The 24,542-nt window shown below is 33.2% G+C and overlaps 3 protein-coding genes and 1 pseudogene across 4 annotated transcripts; 3 read left to right on the top strand and 1 right to left on the bottom strand.

Annotated features, from left to right (window-relative positions):
* Positions 1-2,650: 2,650 nt before the first annotated feature.
* Positions 2,651-6,399, top strand: LOC114725011 (peroxidase 19-like). Its single transcript, XM_028911470.1, has 3 exons — positions 2,651-2,947; positions 3,039-3,233; positions 5,761-6,399. The coding sequence occupies exons 1-3, from the start codon at positions 2,651-2,653 to the stop codon at positions 6,316-6,318; spliced, it is 1,050 nt and encodes a 349-aa protein (XP_028767303.1). The 3' UTR covers positions 6,319-6,399.
* A 6,915-nt stretch (positions 6,400-13,314) lies between these two features.
* LOC114725010 (uncharacterized) lies at positions 13,315-15,117 on the top strand. The gene is made up of 4 exons (XM_028911469.1): positions 13,315-14,338; positions 14,446-14,620; positions 14,691-14,878; positions 14,975-15,117. The coding sequence occupies exons 1-4, from the start codon at positions 13,315-13,317 to the stop codon at positions 15,115-15,117; spliced, it is 1,530 nt and encodes a 509-aa protein (XP_028767302.1).
* Positions 15,118-15,681: 564 nt separating this feature from the next.
* On the top strand, positions 15,682-17,465 carry LOC114725008 (D-aminoacyl-tRNA deacylase-like). Of its 2 annotated transcripts, none has more exons than XM_028911467.1 (8): positions 15,682-15,823; positions 15,918-16,009; positions 16,100-16,166; positions 16,261-16,291; positions 16,398-16,538; positions 17,146-17,171; positions 17,273-17,328; positions 17,409-17,465. In XM_028911467.1, the coding sequence occupies exons 1-8, from the start codon at positions 15,782-15,784 to the stop codon at positions 17,434-17,436; spliced, it is 483 nt and encodes a 160-aa protein (XP_028767300.1). In that variant the 5' UTR covers positions 15,682-15,781; the 3' UTR covers positions 17,437-17,465. The 2 variants fall into 2 exon arrangements, with proteins under 2 accessions (XP_028767300.1, XP_028767301.1); XM_028911468.1 differs by having other exon boundaries at positions 15,730-15,823; positions 15,907-16,009.
* Positions 17,466-20,335: 2,870 nt separating this feature from the next.
* Positions 20,336-24,101, bottom strand: LOC114725012 (GDSL esterase/lipase At5g45960-like; annotated as a pseudogene).
* Positions 24,102-24,542: the final 441 nt, after the last annotated feature.

Raw genomic sequence — 24,542 nt, 5'->3', positions numbered from 1 at the left:
AAAACGGTAAATATAAATACTTAAAAGTAATTTAGTGACTTCTTTAACCTCTTCCAAATTAGTCAATTGGGTCTTATATTAAGAACATAAGGTAGTATTGTTAAGATCCAAAATTGTGTTGTCACGTACTATGTCTTATTTTTAATATAAGAGATAGTAATGAAGAAATTCAATTTTCTAATATAAGATTCTAATTTACTTCGTTTCTAATATTTATTTATTTTACTCTCAAGTAATTCTCATGATAATTAAGCATGTTAAAAAGTTTTTACAAAAGAGTAATTTTAATGCACATGATTAATAGAGAGATTTTTAATAAAAATAACATTTATTTATTAAAAAAATTAATTTAACTAATTTTTTTAATGCATGTAAATTAGTTATATAACTCTTATATTAATATCAACTGAATGTAATATCCTTTTATCTCAATGAATTAAAATTTAAAAAAGTAAGTGAATAACGATAAGTTACATTGACAGTGAGAGTTAGTCATAACAAAAACATTTTAAAAAAACTTGATATTGATACATTGGGATTCGTGTTGACAGCCTTGTTCTCCTCAAACTACAACGGCATTCATACACTTTTATGAAAATGAACGCCATTAATTATTATGATGTGTCTGTCTACAGAGAGACTCATTAATCAATTTCGATAGCCAACTATTAGAAGGAATCATATTTACTAGAACATTACGTAAACCCATGTGAATGATCCTCATAATCAACACATTTTCATTTTCAATTCTATCATCAATGTAGTGTAGCGCCGATTGCATTATTGGACCCTACCTCCCTTTTACCTCCTTTGTTTTTCACAAATAAGTAGTGCCACTAATGACTAATTTATTTGTTTAATCTAACGATGCTTAATTTAACTTGAGAAGCAAAAATCTCTTTGCGTAATTGGGACCACTTGGAACAACTCTGAGATGCACAGTAATCTTTTCGGTTATTATTATAAGTTTCAAATAACTTATTCATAGATAACAAATAATTAGTTAAAATTAATTAAAAACAATAAATAGGTTAGAAATAAATTTTTATTTTCAAATATACCCTTATAATAAATAAAAAAAATGATGAAAGAAAATATGTGGGAAAATATGATGAGAGAAAAATAATTAAGGACAATATTAGAAAAAATATATTAAATGTTAAGATAAATCCAAATTGAAACTTGTAGGTTAAAAATAGATAAGAGGAGTAAGATCTCATAATAATATTATAAAAATAATTCAAATCGCTATGAAAGTATTGAACTCAAATTATCGAAGAATAAATAATGCTACTCACAACTTTCATGTATTTGAACTAGTAACCCCAGGTCCAAAAAAAAAAAAAAGCACTAGTAACCCGTTATTACTTGTATATATTTTCCCTCATATCACTTGGCATCCATATTATTATATTACTCCATCTTGTCTCACACAGGAAAAAAAATACTACTTCACAATCCTCAAAAAATTTGTTCAAATCTGTTGTCCTTTTTAACAGCGTTATAAATTTAGTTCTTTTAATTTTTTAAAATATATCCTTAGCCTAATTTTTATACTTGCCTTTCCTGCTTGGTTGCTCCATGAACGTAACACAACATGTTTTGATTTTTAAATGATGGACACCATTGAAAAAACTATAATAAATACACCAGACAAGCCAGCGCACACACTCCGTGGTTTTTATAATTTGAACAAAGGTATTTAAAAAAAAAACCATTCGTTAATTCATTCATACGTTCTTAGTTCATACATACATATAAATTTTTGGCCATCTATTGAGGAAAAAAAAGTTTGTAAAAGAGGTTATTAACGGAGGAGGAGAATAGATCAGGTTGAATAAAGTCTCTCAAAAGAAAGGAAAAGAAGACCAAAGGAAATGCTCAATAACTCTATGAGTTAATATAATTTTTAATTTATCAAATTTGTATTTATTTTAGTTTTGATTCTTTATAGATTTTGGTTTTTCAAATTTCTTTCTGTCTAAAATATTATTTCCTATAATTTAATAAAAACTAAATTATTTTGTCTTCTAAAGACTAAAAATTATGGGTTTGAAACTCAAGAAACTACAATCAATTCGTGTAAATTTGACAAAATAAAGATTATATTAACTTTTTTTTTTTTGAATGATGCCTTTCACCAACACTTTGATTATAAAAATTTAGTTGTTGATGGAATAAAATTCCTCAAAAGTGATTTATATTTAGTACAGGAGTGGTACTCATGCGTGTACAAGAGAGGTGGACAAGGGTCAACAGCAACTAATCCCTCTCATTTATGAACAAAATATATGTCAGAGAGCTGCTGCCTCAGTCCTCCTCAGGTGGATGCACTGCTCAGTTGTGTCCAATTTCAATGTCCTCGAACTTCAAAGCCACTTTCTTCCACCCAAAAAAATAAAATAAAGCCACTCTTCTTTTTGCCCTTTTACTGAATTCTTTACTTTACGCCTTTTTTGCCCTTTATTCTTCGTATTTCTGGTCCCTGACACTCACGGGTCTCGTTTCTCTCTTATGTTCTCTTGCATATATTTGTAAATTGTAATAAGTAATAACCCCACCACTTCACAAACCAACATTCACAACTCAGTCTCAATCTCTTCTTCTGCTTCAACATTCTCACCAACCATACACATCACAGTCCAAACCCATGTTTCTCTCTATTCCTTCTTCTTCTTCTTCGTTTCTTCTGTTCATTTGTCTGTTTCTTTTCTCCATTCTCACAGAACCTCTCTGCAGCTCCGCCCAATTACTCCCCAACTCCTCCTCCTCCGGCCATACCCGCCAGAGTCATCATAACCACCGCCAGCTCTCAGTTGATTACTACTCCAAGTCCTGCCCTGATATTGAACGCCTCGTCGGCGCCGTCACCTCGCAGCAGTTCAAGCTCACTCCGGTCTCTGCTCCGGCCACCATCAACCTCTTCTTCCATGACTGCTTCGTTGAGGTAAACTAACATTGTTGATGTCATTTGATGTTATTGGGTTCTGTGGATTGATGAAGAAGGTCAAGGATTGTTAAATGGGGGTTGTGTGTAGGGTTGTGATGGGTCGATATTGGTGGCGTCGACGGGCGGATCGAAGGCGGAGAAGGAGGCGGAGCAGAACAGAGAGCTGAGGGAAGAAGGGTTTGAGATAGTGAAGAAGGCGAAGGAATTAGTGGAGAGCAAGTGCCCAGGCGTTGTGTCTTGTGCTGATATTCTTGCTGTTGCTGCCAGGGATTTTGTTCATTTGGTTAGTACTTTCCTTAATTTCTTTTTTTTTCTTTTTTTCTAATTTGTATTATACAGGGTCTGTTTTTTTGGAGTCACGTCGATAAGCACTAATAAACATGTTTTATATAGGTAGAAACAAAATTTCTATCACGTATTTATCTCGGATTTCATAAATTATAATTAAAAAATTATTTATAAACCATTATATGTAAAAAATTTATCTTTTTTTTTTATTTTGGCATCCTTTGCTCATTTGAAGAAAAAGGAAACTCACTTACCCATTAAATTCATGAAAAGTGAAACATGCTACTTCAAGATCTAAGAGGTGCTAAATGTTCGTTGAGTCAAATGGCTCTGACATTACTATTTTATTATTTGATAGATAGTTTTAGCTGTTAATGTGAAAATAAAATCAAAGGGACAACAAAACAATTTTTTAGTTAAACGAAGACAAACAACTAAAAAACGGTTAGGTCTAGGAGAGAGAATTATTTATTTCATCCTTTCATGTGCTAGTTAGTTGTCTGGGGAAAACAACACAGAAAAGACAGTGTTCTGCACATTGATCAAGGTTGGCCGTGATTCTAGATTCTTGTTAAAAAATGAAAGACACTTTAGGTCATTAATTAGTTAACTAATTATAATCTGATTTAACTTCATATTAAAAGGCAACTTGGCCTTAATTTATTTGTTAATAATTAATATAATATTAAACTACAGTTTGTAGCAGTTATGAGGAGTGGATTTTTTGTTCCTGAATTGTGAGGAGTGGATTACTGTGTCTGAAAATAATACTCCTCCGATTCTTAATATTAGACTTATTTAACTAATTTGATTAGATTAAGAAAGTTGGGTAAGTTAGTTAATCATGAAAAAATATGACATGTTTTTTTTAAATATCATAATTATCTTTCTTAATATCCTCTTTCCTTCTTCTACTTGATTATGGTTGAAAGAGTATTCATAGAGTTAATTTAAAAAAAATTAATAAATATGAGAAATGGGTCTTATATTTAGGGCCAAAATCAACTAAACAATTAGGTCCTATATTAAGGACCGGATGAATACTACTAGTATTAATAATATTGTTCATAATCACGTCTTGTGATTATAAAACAATGATTAATTGGTGTCTTAGATAAGGTTTGCTCCAATTTAGCCTAACTCTTGTTTCACTTCTGGATTATTTTAGCGCCACAATCATCAAATGTTTATCTTTCTTTTGCTCTGTATTTTTCAAACGTTTTGTGCACAATCCTATTATTCCTTGTTTGTAAATAGTATAAGAATATTGAATTAAATATTGATAACTTATATCACTTGGTTTTATTATCAGTCTAGCCAACTATGATGTTTCATCTTAGATCTTAGCTTTGGATAATTAAGTCAACACGTCTTGAGATCTATTTTTTTATCTATCAATGCTTATATATATTAACTTAAATATATTTTTATTATTATAAAACATAAAATCTATTTCAACTCATATTACTCATATATCAACTAAACTTTGAATAGCATATTTTTAAGACTTTACATAATATAGAATATACAAAAGCATGCATAATTATATGCATGCATCTACATACTGTTGTACAAAATTTATTAAGAGTCACAATATTTAAAAGTAATAAATAATAGGATTTACTTCTCAAATTTCATAAAATTTCATATAACATAATGCATATAAATTCTGATTTCTTAAAGAAAAAAAGAATAATATCACATACATTAACTATAGTATTAAAACCCACCTTGATTCACCTGGTTAGACTTGTGAACTAGTCTCTTGTCTGGCCTAGTCAATAGTTTTAGACAGGTCATTGATTGAGTTAAATTTTGTAGAGAGAATTACAATTAGGTTTCAAAGAAGAAATTTAATTATCTTAAAATTTATTGACAAGTGAATAGTAAGCAATGATAAATTTCAGAATAAGGAATGCCAATAAGTTCAGGTTGGTCACTTGTCATTATGACTTTTTAATTTGGTAGGTAAATTTTTTTTCTTGGGATCTCTTGATAATTCTCCTAATTCTTTTATTTTTCTTTTCTCGCTGAACTTGAAATGATGTTGTTTTGAGTTAAAAAAATAGCAATATGTCATCTTCATGCTTTAATATCTCTATTTTATTGAATTATGTGTCATTTATATATGGATATTTCATTTACTTGTGGATCAATACTTTTTTATTTAAATATTACCCTTGCCATGATGATATGTATGTGAACATTTTCTATACATTAAATTATATTTTTCTTAATCATGATTGGATTGATCTTGATTCAACGACAGTTGGATCACTGATTTTTGAATCTCTATCCCAACCAGTTTAATAGTCTATCTGGGTTTTTGGTGTTAGTAAGCAATACCTAGTTCCAACACTTTTCTTTCCCCTCTTCTTCTGCTTTGTGATACTAATGATGTCGTGTAAATTTTGGACTACATTTAATCATAAAATTACATTTTTAATTAGTAATTATGCTTTAGCGCAAACGAAAAATTACCCACAAATTAATTCCAATTTTTGTAAATAATGTGATCACAGGCAGGAGGGCCATATTACCAAGTAAAAAAGGGTCGATGGGATGGAAAAATATCAATGGCTTCTAGAGTTGGAAACAACCTTCCTTTTGCAAATTCCACCATTGATCAACTCATCAAGCTCTTCGCCTCCAAAGGCCTCACCCTAGAAGACATGGTTGCTCTCTCAGGTGCCCACACCATTGGGTATGCCCATTGCAACCACTTTGTGACCCGCCTCTATAAACCCGACCCAAACATGGACCCAAAACTCATGTACGCATTGAGGATGTATTGCCCCAGCTATGGAGGTACAAATGCTGTGGTTCCTTTTGATGCCGCTACTCCATTCTTGTTCGACAATGCTTACTATGGGAACCTGCAGAAGAAGATGGGTTTGCTGGCTTCGGATCAGGCTTTGTTTTTGGATCCGAGAACTAAGCCGTTGGTCGAAGCAATGGCCAAAGATAAGCAGAAGTTTTTCCAAGCTTTTGCAAGCGCAATGGAGAGAATGAGTTTAGTGAGAGTGAAGAGAGGGAGAAAGCATGGAGAGAAGAGGAAAGATTGTAGTATGCATGCGTGACTATAATTCAACGTAGTAGTATATCCACATAAAGAATGAAATCCTCTTATTTGTGTTCATATATTAAGATTTTCTGTGAATTAAGAGTCCCTTTTGTCGTATCTTGGAGTTTTATGTTTAGCATATGTCATCTTTTTATTGGAGACCTGTGTGAGTTATTATTAAGTACTAAATATGAGTATTTTAAGGTTTAAAAAAAGTATTATAATATAATTTTTAAAGCATGGATATTAATCGGATTTCAAGTTCGAAAATTTTTGTCACTTAATGAAAATGATACTACCTCTGATCCTAAAATTGTACTACGAACTAAGACTTACATGTAAAACATGATGTAATATTATGGTGTGAAAACCCAACCATCATTCCTTGTTTTACTACGTTTAGTATAAAATCAAAATGTTAACGTGAGAGCTTTTCTTGAAACATAACTTTCTTGGCCCAATGGGGTGTTTGGATTAGCTTTTTTGAAGTGATTCTATGAATTTTGAGATAAGTATATGAGAAAAGTTTTATATCAACTTGTATAAAAAATAGGGAAAAAGATAGAAAAATGCTACTTAAACTTCATAATCCCCAAATGGTATGTTAAATTTGAGAAATCACAATTTGGTTTCAAGAGACCAAGTTAGGATTATCATGTTAAAGAAAAAGACCAAATTGCCCATCATTTTAAATATTGTTTTAAAAATATCACAGCCCCCACTGACCGCCCGGTCACCAGAGCTCCGGCGGCGGCTATCACCGGAGCTCCGATGATCGGCAGACAATTGGTCACTGGAGTTTTGTCAGTCGGAAAAATTTTTTTTGAAAATTTTTACAATTTTAATATAATGGTTAACAACTTTTGTATTGCTATTAACAATTTCAGTATAGCAATTAACAACAGGTTTTTTGGGAAATTCAACAAATTCCGCGCGACCGGAAACAATTTTTTTGAAAATTTTTACAACTTCATTAATATAGCCGTTAACAACTTTTGTAACGTTATTAACAATTTAAGTATAGCAATTAACAACAGGTTTTCTAGAAAATTCAATAAGCTCCGGTGACCGGAAACAATTTGTTTGAAAATTTTTACAACTTCAGTATAACGGTTAATAACTTTTGTAACTCTATTAACAACTTCAGTATAGCAGTTAACAACATATTTTAAAGTTTGTTAACGGCATTACTGAAGTTATAAAAATGCCACTTTTTGAATTTTCTAAAAAAGCTGTTGTTAACTACTATATAGAAGTTGTTAACCGTTATACTGAAGTTGTAAAAATTTTCAAAGAAAAACGTAATTGTTAACGTTATACTGAAGTTGAAAATTTTTACAACTTCAGTATAACGGTTAACAACTTTTATAATGTTATTAACAACTTCAGTATAGTAATTAATAACAGGTTTTCTGAAAAATTCAACAAGCTCCGGTGACCGGAAACAATTTTTTTTGAAAATTTTTATAATTTCAGTATAACGGTTAACAACTTCGATATAGCAGTTAACAACAGTTTTTTCGAAAAATTCAAAAAATGCCATTTTTATAACTTCAGTAATGCCATTAACAAACTTAAAAATCTGTTGTTAACCGATATACTGAAGTTGTTAATAGAGTTACAAAAGTTGTTAACCGTTATACTGAAGTTGTAAAAATTTTCAAACAAATTGTTTCCGGTCACCGGAGCTTGTTAAATTTTTCAAAAAACCTGTTGTTAATTACTATACTGAAGTTATTAATAGCATTACAAAAGTTGTTAACGGTTATATTGAAGTTGTAAAAATTTTTAAAAAATTGTTTCCGGTCGCCGGAATTTGTTGAATTTCCCAAAAAACCTATTGTTAATTGCTATACTGAAGTTATTAATAGCATTACAAAAGTTGTTAACCGTTATACTGAAGTTGTAAAAATTTTCCAAAAAATTTTTTTCCGACCGACGGAACTCCAGTGACCAATTGTCGGTCGGTCACCGGAGCTCTGGTGACCGGCCGGCCAGTGGAAGCTGTGATATTTTAAAAACAATATTTAAAATAAAGGGCAATTTGTTCTTTTTCTTTAACATGATAATTCCAATTTCTTGAGACCAAATTGGGATTTCTCAAATTTAATATACCATTTGGGGATTATGAAATTTAAGTAGCATTTTTTTGTCTTTTTTCCTAAAAAATATAAGTGTTTTTTTAGGTTTCCAAACAATTCATGTTTGGCAGATCGATATTGGAAATGAAAGTCTCTGCAAGCAATTCTATCTCGTGGTCATTTATTCAAAATGTGCGCATGTTGTTGTCAATTTCAATTGCAGAATTCTAACTTGTTAACTTTTTATGGTCACTTCATAAATTCACAACGCATATGTTGGTATCCATTCCTGGTATCCATTCCAAAAGCGTTAGTTTGACAATTTTTTTGGGTAATTTGGAATTATATTTTTAAAATGTGATCTGATCCGATAAGAAATTGACTTGTCAAATCAACATACGTTGTTGAAAATTGTATAATTTTTATTTGTTAATTTTTTGTGGTTAACGTGAAATTTTAAGAAAAAGAAAACTTGAAAAAATGTAGGAAAAATTCCCCCAAAAAATACAGTTGGATTTCTAAAATCCCAGAAGGTGACTTGGATTCGTAAAATTATAAATTAGTTATAATGACTAAATTAAATTTTTGAAATATTCACAAATTTATAATATTGCATTTTTTTGGGGGGTAAAACCTCAAGCCAACATGAGGTTGGGCACTTGTTAATTTTTTTTAAGTTTAAAAACATAATATAAAATGGTTATTGACATTAATGGACTTGTCAATTTCGTTATAAAAATTCTTAATTACGTTATATGTGTTAAAAAAATTTGGTTTAAAAACATAAAAAGCACATGGTAAATAGTATTAATGAAGTTGTGAATTTTTTATAAGAGTTGTTAATCATATTATAAATATTAAAAAAAAAAAAAGAGTTGCAGTCATCGACTCAGCAAAGCTCTGACATTGGTTGCTAGCGGTCAGCCGACTGATGAGAGTAGCTTGAGGTTTTTTTTTCCTTAAAAAAAAAAAAAAGCAAACATGCATTTCAAAAGGAAGAATCACAAAGAAATATTTTTGAATTTTAAAATTTTAAATCAGTTTTGTTCAAGACACTTTAATAGCAAGTGATAACATTTAAAAAGAAAATAAAAACACATGTTTGTAGTAATTCTTGATTTGGGATTTTGAGATTTTATAAATATTTTTTAAAAATATTCTCATTTTAAAATTCCAATTCAATTATTATGACTAATTTGAAATTTTGCTAGGTAATCTTTTGGGATTTTGCAAAATTTAAATTTTATTTTAAAAAAATTTTCCTTATCATATTTCAAGTTTCTTTTTATGTTATTCTCCCGAAAATTAAAATATAAATCAGTAAACTATCTTATTGATATATAGTCCTTCTAATCCTTATTATAAGGAATTTTTAACTAATTTTTACATACTAAAAAATAATAGTTAAAGTATTAAATTTGTACTAAATTAATTTTTTTTTCAAATTTATCCCAACTTAAGAGAAACACAGTTTAAAAACTAAAAAGGATAGGACGGAGTGTAAATTAGGAGGCGTTTGGATTAATTTTACGAGTTAAGGTGCACCCAGTACCTCCAAGTATTTTGTCAGGTGCACCCAGTGGCCTAAAGTAATTTATGGTGCAATTTTGCCCTCAAAGTAATTAAAATGGTGCACCGGTATCCCATGTTAACAGATCTGTTAGTTTGACCGTTAAATTGATGAGTCAGCACAAGTTTGACCAGAAAATCTGACGTGGCATATCTAATAAGCAGGTGATGTGGAATTTTTTTGGGGTTAAGGTGCATCCAGCACCCCCAAGTATTTTTCCAGGTGCACCCAGTGGTCTAAAGTAATTTATGGTGCAATTTTGCCCTCAAAGTAATTAAAATGGTGCACCGGTATCCTATGCTAATAGATCTCTTACTTTGACTGTGAAATTGATGAGTCAGCACAAATTTGACCAAAATAATCTGACCTGGCATGTCTAATAAGCAGGTGATGTGAAATTTTTTTCGTCTGCCACTGCTTTGTTTTCTCTGTTCAGTAAATGCTCTCTTTGGCTCTTGGAATTTTTTTCAGAGTAAGAAATTTTTTCAGAGATACTCCTCTAGTCCTATTTATAGGGTAGAGAGAAAAGATATTTTTTGGTCCTATTTATAAGGCATTGAGAGAAATTTTTTATATGGATGTACAAATTTACCCCTAATTTATTATTGTATTGACTTTGTTTATATGAGGTATAATGTACATTAAATAGGGATAAAGTTGGAAAGTTATTAAAATTTAAATGAGAGTTAATGAAATTTAGGATTTTCCTTGGTCTGTGTGAAACATTCTGGAAGTGCCTTATAAATAAGACCAGAGGAGTAATATTCAGACAAAACAATGGAAGTAACAAGAAAAGCCATATCACATGCTTATTAGACATGCTAGGTCAGATTATTTTAGTCAAACTAGTGCTCACTCATCAATTTCACAGTCAAAGTAACAGATCTGTTAGCATGGGATATCGGTGCACCATTTTAATTACTTTGAGGGCAAAATTGCACCATAAATTACTTTAAGCCACTGGGTGCACCTGGAAAAATACTTGGGGGTGTTGGATGCACCTTAACCCCGAAAAAATTTCCACATCACCTGCTTATTAGACATGCCACGTCAGATTTTCTGGTCAAACTTGTGCTAACTCATCAATTTAACGATCAAACTAACAGATCTGTTAGCATGGGATACCGGTGTACCATTTTAATTACTTTGAGGGCAAAATTGCACCATAAATTACTTTAGGCCACTGGGTGCACCTGGCAAAATACTTGGGGGTGTTAGGTGCACCTTAACCCTAATTTTACTGTGTTCCAAACGTAAATAAATAATTTTGTCGCGCTTAAACGACAAGAGCGGATGCGTTAGAGCCCAGGGGGCCCCAAAAAAAGTTTAATTCCCGATTGGCAGCCCGCATTCCGTAACCATGGAAAAAAAAACCGGACCAGACCGGCCGGTTCAATCAGTGAACCGGTGAACCGGCCTGATGTCCGGTCTAGGTTAAGGAAAAAATCGGCCAGGGTTTGAACCGGTGGTGAACTGGTAAGAACCGGTGTTAAACCGGGTAAACCGCCGGTTTAGGTGGTTTATCCGGTTCAGCTTTTTGCCCCCTCTAGAGCCCGAAAACGACGCCGTTTCATTTAAAAAAAAAACTTGCAAACCGGTTTGGCGATTCCAAAACACCAGCTCAAACTCCCGCAGCCTCGCTCGAGTCTCGACCCAGCCCCCGTCTCCTTCAGTCCTTCTTCGGTTCTTCCTCATTCGGTCTCTGGCGATCTCGATCTCGTCCTCCGTCGCCCTCGCAGCCGCCGTGTGCTCAGCTTGCTACGGCGTCCTCGATCCCAGCTCGCTGAATCTCGCCGCCGTGTGCTCAGTTGCTCACTGAATCTCCCAGCTCGCTGAAGCTCGCACACGGTTCTGTGCCCTCACTCTCGGTGTGTCGTCGACCGTCATCCCCTGCCTCGCCTGAAGCTGCTCGGTGCCTTGCCGTCGCCGTGCCTGAAGCTCGTCGCCTTGCCCGAGCCTGAAGCTCGTTGCCTTGCCCGAGCCTGAAGCTCGTTGCCTTGCCCGCGCCGTCGGTGCCTTGTCGTCGCCGATCTAAATTGTTAGTGAGCGGCTGAGTGCTCGCCGATCTCTCCCAAGTCCAGCCTCCCAATTTTCGTTTGAAGTTTTGATTTTGAACTCTCATTCTCTGCTCTCGGCCACTCAGTAAAGTTGAACTTGGAGGAAGTGACGGTGATAATCTATTAATCATTTAATCTCTGCCATTCTGGTTTGATAATTATTTTTATGGTTTGATTTTGTCATTCTGAAATTTCCGAATTTGAATTCTGCTTCTGCGTGAGGAATGGATATTCTGTGTGTGAAAACTGAAAATTAATTGTCTGAACTCATCAATGGATTCCAAAATTGATGCGTGAGGAATGGATATTCTGAAAATTAATGGTACTCTAAAATAATTTGATGCTCTAGTTTAGAATTACTTGTTTGGTTTCAAAATTGTGAACGTGTTTGGTTTAAAATTGTGGTCATTTCATTGTATATAATGAAGTAGTGAAATCTGAAACTATGGACGGTTGTAAAATTATGGACGGTTCCCCACTTTGTTCAATATGAAATCTGAAACTAAATAACTTGATTGTTTAATGATTAATGTTGTGTTAAGCTTTTGATTTGTTTTCTGAGTAGCAGTGATGGATATTTCAAATAACCAAAGTTCTGGAAATGACAACATGACTCCTAATACTGGATCTTCAAATCCTCCTACCGAAACCTCCACACCCACATCCTTATTACGTGCCAAAACTGATCCAGCATGGGCACATATTGCGTACAAAAAAGAAGGAACACAAAATATATATACGTGTCTTTTTTGTACTAATAGTTATAGAGGAGGTGGGATAAATAGGATGAAGCAACATCTTGCTGGCACTGTTGGTCAAATAGCTGCTTGTAAAAAAGTTCCACATGATGTACGTTATAGAATGGCAGAGTCTTTAAAAGAAGGGTCAAAGAAGAAAACTATTGAAAACATAGAAGAGGAAGTCGAAGAAACTCATGTTGAATCACCAAATGTCACAAGTAGTGTGAGGAAGAGGAAAGCTTCTGGGAGCATAGACAATTTTTTTACTCCTAGGACAACTCCTGATTCCCAACCTGGCATTAAGAGTGCATTAGCAACTAAAGAAGCAAAGCATAATGTGAAAATGTTGATTGCTGAATGGGCTATTGTAAACTGCATTCCGTTTAAGGCGTTTGATTGTCCTAATTTCAAAAGGCTGTGGATGGCATTGCTTCAATAGGGCCTGGGTTTAAAGCTCCTAGTGCTTATGATTTTAAAACTAACTTGTTGAGTAACTGGAGAAAAGAATGTCAGTTACTCATTGATAGCCATCGTGCTAAATGGAAAAACAATGGTTGCACACTCATGGCTGATGGATGGACTGATGTTAGACAGCGTACCTTGATAAACTTCTTAGTGTATTCTACACATGGTATGGTATTTGTGAAGTCTGTTGATGTATCAGATCTAGTTAAAGATGCCAAAACTCTATTCACACTATTTTGTGAAGTCATTGAGTGGATTGGTCCTAAAAATATTGTTCATGTGGTGACTGACAATGCAGCTAACTATGTAGCATATGGTAGATTGATTAAAGAGAAGTATAAAAGTATTTATTGGTCATCTTGTGCTACACATTGTTTGAATCTTGTATTGAAAGACTTTTCAAGCATGCCTTATGTGTCAGACCTCGCATCAAAGGCATCAAAGATAACTGTATTTGCATATAATCATATGGTTTTCTTATCGTGGTTGAGGAGAAGACCAACTTGGAAAGAAATTGTGCGTCTTGGTGCCACGAGGTTTGCTACCACATTTATTACATTACATAGCATATATATGCACAAGAATGACTTGCAAGCTTTAGTTGTTGATAAACACTTTGTGGACCACAAATTATCAAGGACTGAAGCAGGAAAAATTTTTAGTGCAATCATATTGGACAATCGGTTTTGGAATGATTGTTATCAAGTTGTGAAAATTGTATCTCCTCTCATAAAATTGTTGAGAATTGTTGATTCAGATGAGAAGCCTTCATTGCCTTATGTTTTTGAAGGCATGCGAAGGGCGAAAATGGCAATTAAGGAGATGTTTAAGAAAAACAAGGAGCTGTATAAGCCCTACACAACAATCATTCAAACTCGATGGGACAAGCATTTAAAGACCAATCTTCATGCAGCATCATATTTGCTGAATCCTGCAATCACATATGCTCCAGACTGCTCTATCAAGTCAAAGTTAATGATGGCTTTAATTGATGTGGTGGAGTCTTACTCAAACGAAGAGGTTGATGGCTTCTTGGTAATGAAACAAGCAACTACTTATCGTGAAGCCAAAGAATCTTTCAGTAGACCATCATGTCAAAAAGCAGCACAGAAACTTGACCCTTGTAAGTGTTTTATTTAATAGCTAATAGTATATTTATGGTCATTCACTAATTTTATATTTCATATTTTCATGATTTAGATGAATGGTGGACATATTATGGATGTTCAGTGCCAGAATTGCAACGTGTTGCGATGCGCATTCTTAGTCAAACTTCTTCTTCTTCTGGCTGTGAAAGGAATTGGAGTTTATTTGAACGCATTCATACAAAAAGAAGAAATAGACTGGAGCACAAAAGGCTAAATGATTTAGTTTTCACAAACTATAACTTGCGATTAAAGTATAGGTAATTTTATAAGTTATGAACATTTTTATTTTGATATGGATTTACATCTAATTAAAATTTTATTTGTCAGGAGTACATTGAAGAAGCAGAAGGCAAGCTATGATCCTATTGACTTTGAAAACATTGATTTGGTGGACTTTTGGGTGACTGAAGAAGATCCTGTTCCAAAGTTTGATGATGGAGATGTGGCAACATTTGAAAGTGTTGTCAACAATGAAGACATTTCAAATTTGACAACTCCTAGGAGGGATAATGAAGGTATTATTGTCTTAGTCTCTTAGAACTTTATAAATATTTTTATTTTAATATTGATTTACATACATTTAATTGACACTTTATTATTATCTTATTTAGGTGGTGATGATGATATGAATATTGTTGAACCTCCACCTTTGCAAGATGATGTTGCTACTCCTTCTAATTTTCCTCTTCCAACTATTGATGTCTCAATTCCTGACCCTGCCGATGAATTTAATGATAATTTTGATTTTCTGTAATGATGAAGATATATATTTGTTAATGTTAGTTTAGTACAATTAAATGTTTAAATCACTTTGGTTGTTTTTTGTATTTTGTTGAATGGTTATTATTGATGAATGTTATTTTTATTTTGTCATTGCCAATTAAATTATACTCCTCCGGTCCTAATTATAAGACCCAATTGACTTATTTGAGGAAATTAAGGAAGTAAGTTAAGTTGGTTATTTATAATAAATAAATGTTGTCATTCCTAAAATATCCTTGCTAATTAAGTATATTGGTTAAAACTATCATTATTAGAAGGATTATCTTGGAAAAAAATACATAAATATAAGAGAGAAAATGGATTGGGTCTTATAATCATGACCAAATAAAAAGTCAAATTGGGTCTTATAATAAGGACCGGAGGAGTATTATTTTAATATGACCGGTTTGACTCCGGTCTGACCTATTGACCCTTAACTCACTAGCTAGACCGGTTTAGTATCCGGTCCGGTTTTTTGTTATTGAAAACAACAGGATTTGAGAAAAAGTCCAATAACAATAAGAATAATAAAAATGTACTCGCTCCATATGCCTTCTTCTTCAGCAGCCATCATCCCTACGGATTCGCGCACCAGGCACAGAACTACAAGCTTTTCTGCTACAGTCACCAAGGGGAAACCGAAGCCAATCACAGCAATGAGAGCCGTCGTTCAGCGCGTGGCCTCTGCAAGCGTCGAGGTTAGTTCCTTTCAACCCAAAATGTCAAGCTTCTTCACCTTATCTCTCTTATTCTCTTATCCTTTATCACCGGCGAATCGTAGCACTCTTTCAGGTCGAAGGCCGCGTTGTGTCTGAGATTGGACCGGGCCTTCTCGTCCTTGTCGGCCTCCACGATTCTGATTCCGACGCCGACGCCGACTACATGTACTGCTCTACCTTTATTTGATTTTCAAGCTGAGTGTATAATTTCTGGTTTCGGTTGTCACTTTTTTATTTTCCTGTTACTATTTTCTGATGTCGTAAAGTCTTGAACATGAGATTGTTCCCCAATGAAAGTACAGGCAAAGGATGGGACCAAAGTGTAATTCAATTCCTTGTCAAATTTAGGTATCAATTGAGGATATTGTTTTCAATCTTTTGGCTGTTCGGCTAATTTGGCTTCTCTTAACTTGCAGGTAATGCAGAGGAGTTATCAGGTTTTATTAGGTATCGGAATTATGTTTGTTCTGTTTTCTTAATTATGAATGAGGAAGGAAGTGGAAAGGACTTAAGTTGTTGTTTTACTTAACGAATAATTTTGGTTTTGTAACAGTGAGTCAATTTACCTTGTATGGATTCCTGAAAGGCAACAAGCCAGATTTTCACGTTGCAATGCCGCCTCAAAAAGCGAAGCCCTTTTATGCTTCTTTGGTTGATAGATTCAGGAATGCCTATAACAATGATGCAGTAAAAGGTAAACTTCAATCGTATTTAATTTATCAGCTGAAGGTATCTATTTGTGAGAAATGATAAAGTTAAGAGAGAGGCATTAATTTTGATTGTTTGTTTGTTTGTTTTTGTTTTTTATTTTTGGGGTAAAGAAATAGCCATTCAGCATTTACCTTTGTTGAGTTAAGCAAGCACCAACTTCGTTAGTGAATGTTGCATATTGAGTGTGATGATTCATGGATTTGATACTGAGCATCTTCTCTAAGGTCGAACACATTTATAGCTTATGGCCAAATGAGCTATAGTTAACTTAAAAGTGGTTCCTTTTCCATTGTCTTTAGATCTAGTATTAACCACAGACGGAAACACATAATTCATCTTGTCACTTGTCTAATTACGTTGAAACGGTGAGTCTGCTGATTTTCATGATGACTAGACAACGTTGTTTTTGTGTCCTGTAATTCAATTTACATTAGGTCATTGGAAAACTTGCGTCCCTCTTTGTATATTTAATTCTCTTTAAGGAGTCTTGGTGATCTATATATGCCACTTTCCTTGAATGCATCTTGTAAATCTGTTGAAACTTAATTTTATGTCACATTCTGAATTGAAGATGCTTCATATTCTTGCAGATGGAATTTTTGGAGCAATGATGAAGGTGAGCTTATGTTATTCAATTTCTTTGTGATGATGCATGTGCTGGATTTTAATGTTTGATTGCTACAAGTTAACTATCCTTGCACTTTTGATGGTGAGAAGGTCAGTTTGGTTAATGATGGACCAGTTACAATGCAGCTTGATTCACAAGCTCCAAAGTGAGTTTAATCTTGGTTAAAAACGTTTGCATTGGGGATTGTAAAAATAACGATTCCATTAACAATTCCTTTACATTCAGGAATTCAAATGATGCAGCAGAATCTTGATGCACTGGTTCTCCTGTTTTGATGAAAAAGGCATGAATTTGACCCTTGGACTATGAAGGTAGAAATTGGATCCTTCTTGAAAAGCTAATATTTCTTCCTGATTGCAAAGAAGAGCATTACTTTCTTACTTTTCCCTGGTAGCTCTCCTGATTTTGGCTACACCATCTTCTGGCATTAGTATGGAGTCGTCTTCCAATGATGCTGTATTGTGCACGCATAGAAATCCGAAGACTCTGCTAAGAAATCTGCTTGTAGGTGTATCCTTTAGTTATTCCTGAACAACAGAACAATACGTTGGTTGAAGTTCTGATTAGAACTTCAACTATAGATAAATCATCATTGACAAACTTTTTATTTGTTATGCCCTTTTACATGGAAATATATAATTATAAGTCCAGGGTTTAGCCTGATCACTGCCTTTTGACTTATTATGTTCCTATTTTAGATGATGTTCCTTCATCCAAGCTGCCCAAAATACTGAGTAACCTCTGTTTCTCTGGTACGTCAGTAATATTTCAAACCTCGGCAAACATCAGGACTGAGTCCAAAAATGAGAGAAAGCACTCCTTTTCATACGGCCTCACAAAAGCTAGCTGCAGGATAAATGTGAAATTTTTAAGGTGGTCTGGGTTATAGAGAATGTAATAGAATGGAAAGAAAATTAGAATTGGAAAAGGTAATTTTGTAGGTGAAAAGTATTGTGTATCTCTCAAGGAAAAAATTTTAAAAAAGCAATTACTTATGGAATAGGAATACAAATCATATAATCTTATTTCTTATGCCGAAGAAAAGAGTTGCTTCTATACTCCTACCCCAAACATCCTCTTAGAAAAGCTTGAACGTTGACATGGACAGCGGGTGCAATGTTTATACAGATGCAAACCACTGCACCTATGGCTATGCGGGTATTTCCATTCTCGTTTTTTTTTTTTTGGTGGCAAAGAGGGCCTAAGTCTTGAAAGAAAAATATAAAATAAGTACTTTGCGTGGTCTCTCTATGCCCGCAATATCCTCCTACAGTAGCTGATGAAAGTCCTTAGGAGGTGTAGTTCATGTATAGTCCCCAATATCTTGCTTGATTCCCCATTTGGCTCACCAGTTAGTACACTCATTAGCCTCTCTATAGATATGCCTAAAGGTAAGCCGCAAGTCTCAGTCTCTGCCAGCTTCGTAGAGACTCAATTTCTCTACTATTTGTAGTACCTTACTACTTGGATCCCCATTGCCGTAGCTAAATTCAAATCTTCTTGCACCTGTTTAATCCAACACAGCCCATTAGTTCTGCAGAGTGACTGTTACAAATGCCCAGGTCCTGTGGAAAACCAATAAGCCATTCACATTGGCCCCACTAATCAGTCTGTTGCAATAGGCATGGCCACCCTTCAATTGTGTGGCTCCATTTGCAGTCACCTTAACCCAATGATCCTTTGGTTTAATCTAGCTAATCAAAATCAGCTTTCTCCTGTCCAGCCATTCATCTATGGTCTCTTTCTATCCTCAAGCTCCCAATATACTCAAGTATTGCATCCTCTGGTCTTGACAACGAATGAAAGACAATTAGTTTTCCACCCTCTCTGTTTCTGCCTTGACGACCTGGTGTTGCAGAGCATTGCACCCAAGTTCAAGTACTTTCCCAATTCATATACCTGTCTGAACCCACTTTGCTCGCATATTATCCGCCTTTTAACCTTCGTATCTACATTTTGAGAGAAATAAATCAAGAGTTTTTTTTTTTTTCCTCCCAAATCACTGAGTTTTGTCCAAACGCATCACCAGCGTACAACACCACCTCTACCTCCTCAGCGTTTGCTTCCACTTATAGAATCAGATTATCATTGAACATGGGACGTGCGAGAGCCCTTTTCTTTCCTGTCTTAAAGCTACTGAGGTTAATTATGTGCGTGCGTGATTGTGTTATGTTTAGATTATACTTCTTCTGTCTCTAATTGTAAGATCCAGTTTTGAAGGCTAGAGTGCCCCTAATTATAAGACCGTTTATGAAGTTTTAGGAAGAATTAATAAATGTTTTTTTGTTTCCTTAATATGTCCCTAACAAATGATTAAACCATCATGAAAGGAAGAGATTTTTTCATGGGAATCATTAAATTCAATTAAAGGCAGAATTGGAAAGAAGAAAAACATTTTAGGTTTGAACTAGCAGTCTAGCATTAGCTACTTTCCTTGGTATCTATTGAATGTCAAATTTTCATCTTATTAGAGACAGCGTCGTATTTTAATAAAAAATAATGCTCTTAAACCCTAAAACTATTACTGAGTTTAATTGTAGGGAGAATTACAATGAGATTCCAAGAAAGAAAAACAATTACAAATTACAAAATAAGTCCTAAAAATTGTCATTTATTATTTTAAAATTTGTTATTACTGACTGTTTAAGTTATTATTGGAACTATTTAATAACTATTTTCTTTTCCTGAAATCTCATTGTAATTCTCCTAGGAGAATTAGAGGATGTTTGAATGGAAATCAAATCATGGTTTGAGAAGTAATTTTACAGTATACAGAGTAAATATATAAAAGAGTTTATCTTGATTTGCAAAAAAGTATTTTTTAAAAAGCACTTCTTACAATTGCCAAAGGCCCCCTAATGTTAATAATCCAAGTAATTTTATATAGCGGAAGTGCCTCTTCTCTTCCCTTTTTTCTCTTTTTTTTTCCTTCACAATACTCCAATTCCTCATCAATCATGTACGGTTTTTGCACTAAAATTCCTATGTATGGCGAAACAGATCCTTGACAACGGTGTAAACTTACTCAACTCAACTGGGGAAATGCAAATTCTTTTATTCTGTCAATAGAAAGTACATATTTGCCTTATAATCTTTATATATTACCGTCAAACCACTTCCATGAGGATATGACCCAATAATGACAGGCCATATAATATTAAGCAACAAGAACAGAAGGGGAAAGAAATGGAAGTTAATGTCGTTGTTGGAGGCGTTGGAGGATGAAATCAACGGTGGATTGGGCAGCCAAGAAGATGTAGTGATAGGCCTTATCTGTGGGGTGTATAGAATCCCAGAACACGTACTTTGAAGCATCAGAACACACCGGCAATTTGTCGTTACACAAAATGATGTCTCAACGTAACCACTCCCACAACACCCATTATTTACCTCATCAAAACCTGTTCATGTTCCCCAGCAAAAACACAAAATCAATGACATGTTTATAAAACCATATTTCTGTTGGCTAGTGGTGTTGTAAACAGAATTTGAGAAATGAATTATATTATTCATAATTTAAATATTTGTAAATAAATTAATATACTTGTCAGTCATAAATGTAGGAGTTAATTAAGATGTTTGTTTTGGTCCTATATGTGAATGTTTATTTGGATTGTCTTTTGTAATTCCAAAGGCCAATTTGATTCTAAAAATGATGTTTGGATTGGCATTGGAGCCAAATAATTCTTTTCTAAAATCCACATTACATCTAAAAGGCAATTTCTTCGACCTTTTGGGGGTTCAACACTATTCTAATTGACTTTTATTCTAAATTCAGTTTGTAAAATGTAATTAAAATAAAAGTTACTTTTACAAATGTTAATCAAATAAGCTTTAAGTTTCAATCTCCTTTATGTTTCACATTTTATTTTTCGCTAAATTAACTCTATTGATTGCAAATATTATACTCAATAAAAGTAGTTTTCAGAAAGGGTTAATTTAGGAAAATCCATATCTATATATATATATTTTTATAAATAATCAACTTAACTAATTGTTTTAATTTATATGGATCATTTAGCCTATACATTTTATGACAGTAGTTTAGGAATTGATGGAGTAATATGCACCGCACACAATAATGTGAAAAAGCAAAGAGCCAATGGAGTACTAACCATATTTATGAGGAGCTTGGATCATATCAGCCAAAGGGCCATAAATGTCAACGTAGTAGAAATGAGCACCAGAATTGGAGAAACGTTGTTGCATTAGTCGCAATTCACGTTGAAGTATTTGGTTGTAATCTCTTGCAATTAAGGAATACTTATCGATGCAGCTTCTTTCCCCACCAAAGCTGTTCAGAGTCATCATAATTGGTAAGCATCCCATTGGAGGAAGCCCTACCACTGCAATTTCTCTAGCTCCCTCTCCCAACAAATCCTGCATTATATTATCATTATCACTAAACACAAAATATATAAAACAGATCCTCATGTTTATTAATTATAATGCTACTACTACTTCCGGTTCTTAATATAAGAGCTAGATAACTAATTTAGGGATATTAAGAAAATTAGTTTAGTTGGTTAATTGTAACAAATGTGCGCTAACTTTCCTAAACTATCATTTTAATCATGTACATAGGCATTATCCTTTAGTAAAAACCTTTTATAATCAGTAAAGATATTTTAGAAAAAACATTATAAATTTGAGAGACAATGGATTAATATCTTATATTTAGGATTAAATTCAATTTTAACTATTTCTTATATTAAGGCTGTAAGTAGTACTATTTATCTTGAAATTTCATGCAATACACACAATTATTTAACTTAACTAATTTTTTTTAATTTATATAAGTTAGATATCTAATTCTATGTTAAGAATTTAAGGGGTTAACTAATCGAAGGGAGTTCACTAAGTAGTTTTGTATGTTTGTAGAGGGATTAAAATAAAAAAAAAAAGAAAAAATTGCTGAAGCATTACTTATTGGAAAATAATTTGTCCAAAGGTATTTTAGAAACCGTGTCCGTGGTTGCAAATCATCTTCAATCGGTGCAAGCTCGATATTTCTTGGCAAAGTTACAACATATTTTCAGCTCTGTGCATATATGTGTGTGTATATATAGTAAAAAATAGTTGGACACAGTTGAAGAAAAGTTCCACCAACTAAAGATAAATTGCACAAGAGTCCTTAAACAACTATTAGCCAACCTTAGGCAGTACTTTTTCACAATTTTCCCTGTAAATTAAGTTACAATACTTATGATGTGGGAGCAATGAGGCAGAAATATCCTGATTTTTTTTTTGGCACTGAAAAAATATCGACATTTGTGTATTTGTGAACTAAGGAAAGCAAACTGCCAACATTAATGGGTGGGTGTGGTAGGGTCTTCCAGTGGCCTTACTTTACAGTCCATACCGAAAATAACAATACATATACATATACATATACATATATATGTATGTATTATGTAGTCCCCTTCCTCTATTGTGGCCTACTTGGTGTCTCAAATAATCTTGTTAGCATTCATTATGGTTATATATGAGAAGCATTCTATAATATGCTTTCCTTCGAAAGAATTACAATACCTTGATTTGGTTTTTATTATTATGATTCGGTTTATTTTGTTATCTTTTTCTCTGTAATTTAAAATTTTATAATTAAATCCTTGATATTTATGGTATTTTCTATTTCGTCATTATTAATTTGGTTTTGAATATTTATTACACATGTTTATATAACTTATCATGTATGATTTTTAAGTACTTTTAATTAATGTGGTTCATGATAGTAAAATTGACATCACGAAATAAAATTAACTTACACACATGATAAATGTGAAAAAAAATATAACAAATTATAATGACTAAAATAATAATTATTTAGACCACAAAGAATTAATTATAAATTTTTTTAATTATTAACACTGAATTCAAAATTAATTAGAAGGATTAAATGTATAGTGAAGTCAAAAGGAAACACCCAAGTTACACATCACAAGAGTTCGATTCTTTTTAGGTAAACTCGTACCACAGAGGCTTCACATGACCCCTCTCTCTCACACATGAATCTTATTACATCTTTTTCTCTTTTTCCCGCTCCTTGCCAGTTTCCTCTGCCACTTTGAAAGAAACTTCTTCAATCATATCATACTACCTCTTCCGATTTTTAATATAAAATTTTATTTTATTTTTGTTTTGATTCAAAATATAAAACCCTAATTTATTTTGTCTTTTATCTTTATTCATTTTTTTTTCAAGATAGTCTTTCTAATAATATTAGTTCTAACTAATACACTTGATTAGTGAAGATATTTTTAAAAAAAACACATATTTATTATAAATAACTAACTTAGCTTATTTTTTAATCTACTTAAATTAGTCAACAAACTCTTATATTTAGAACCAGAGATAATATAACTTAGTGATCATAAATTCAAAAGTATGATGTGCAGTTAGTATTTTGCGATCGGACTCTTTTTTAAACTTGTGTTTATAGACTAAGTGCTATAGTGTGGGCTATCAGAAACGTTGGCCCTCAAAAGGGGGTCCATTTTTATGAGCTTCATATTAAGAGAAACGCCACAAGTGCAGTGTGATATTTATAAGTTAAGAAACTTTTTCACCTATATGTTAGTCTTTCGCTACTCTCTTTGAACTTGTCTTCATAACATGTTTACGTGTATGCGTATGTATATGAATATGACACGCACACGCATGGGGGTGTGTTGAACAAACCTGTAGGAGGCTTTTGATTTGTTGAACCAAGAATTGCTGGTAGGTGAAGACACTGAAGTTTTGGCTTCGAAATGGGACCAAAAAATAATTAACGACGAAGTCATTTGTTGCTGCTGCACTGACCAGAAATGCTGACTTCTGAATGTGAGTTTCTGTTCTTTCTCTCCCAACCGCACTCTCTAATCTCTTTTTGTACTCTCTGAAATATTGCAGCTGCTTTGGTATTGGGATTACATTCTGAAATAATTAACCAGAAAACAAATTTACTTGCACATGTCATCTCTTTCATGCGGGTTCAAGTGAGTCCAGTGCTTATTAGGGATATAGAACGCTTCATAGCTCAAAGAACTTTTACAAATTTACTTATAAATCATCCATTAATAATGCCTAATTAACTAGCCTAATATTCACTGGTATTGCCAAGTACTATGAAAGATAATTAGTATCTCTCTCTCTCTCATCTTAAAGACAAAAATTAGTATAAGAGGTTGTTTTGATTGCAAATATAATGCCTCAACCCACTGTGTCCTTTAAATTTATGATTTTGTTCTAAATTGGTCATATTAAGGGGGATTTTCCAATTTCCAATGTAAATGATTAAAATAAGTACTTTAAGGAAACTACATTTATTTCTTGTCATAAATAACCAATCTAATTAATTTTTTAATATCTACAAAT

This window comes from Neltuma alba, unplaced genomic scaffold (genome assembly GCF_004799145.2).
Source record: "Neltuma alba isolate B1F8T4 unplaced genomic scaffold, ASM479914v2 tig00012210_pilon, whole genome shotgun sequence".
Taxonomy (NCBI): Eukaryota; Viridiplantae; Streptophyta; class Magnoliopsida; order Fabales; family Fabaceae; genus Neltuma; species Neltuma alba.
This window is presented reverse-complemented; position numbering and strand designations above follow the sequence as displayed.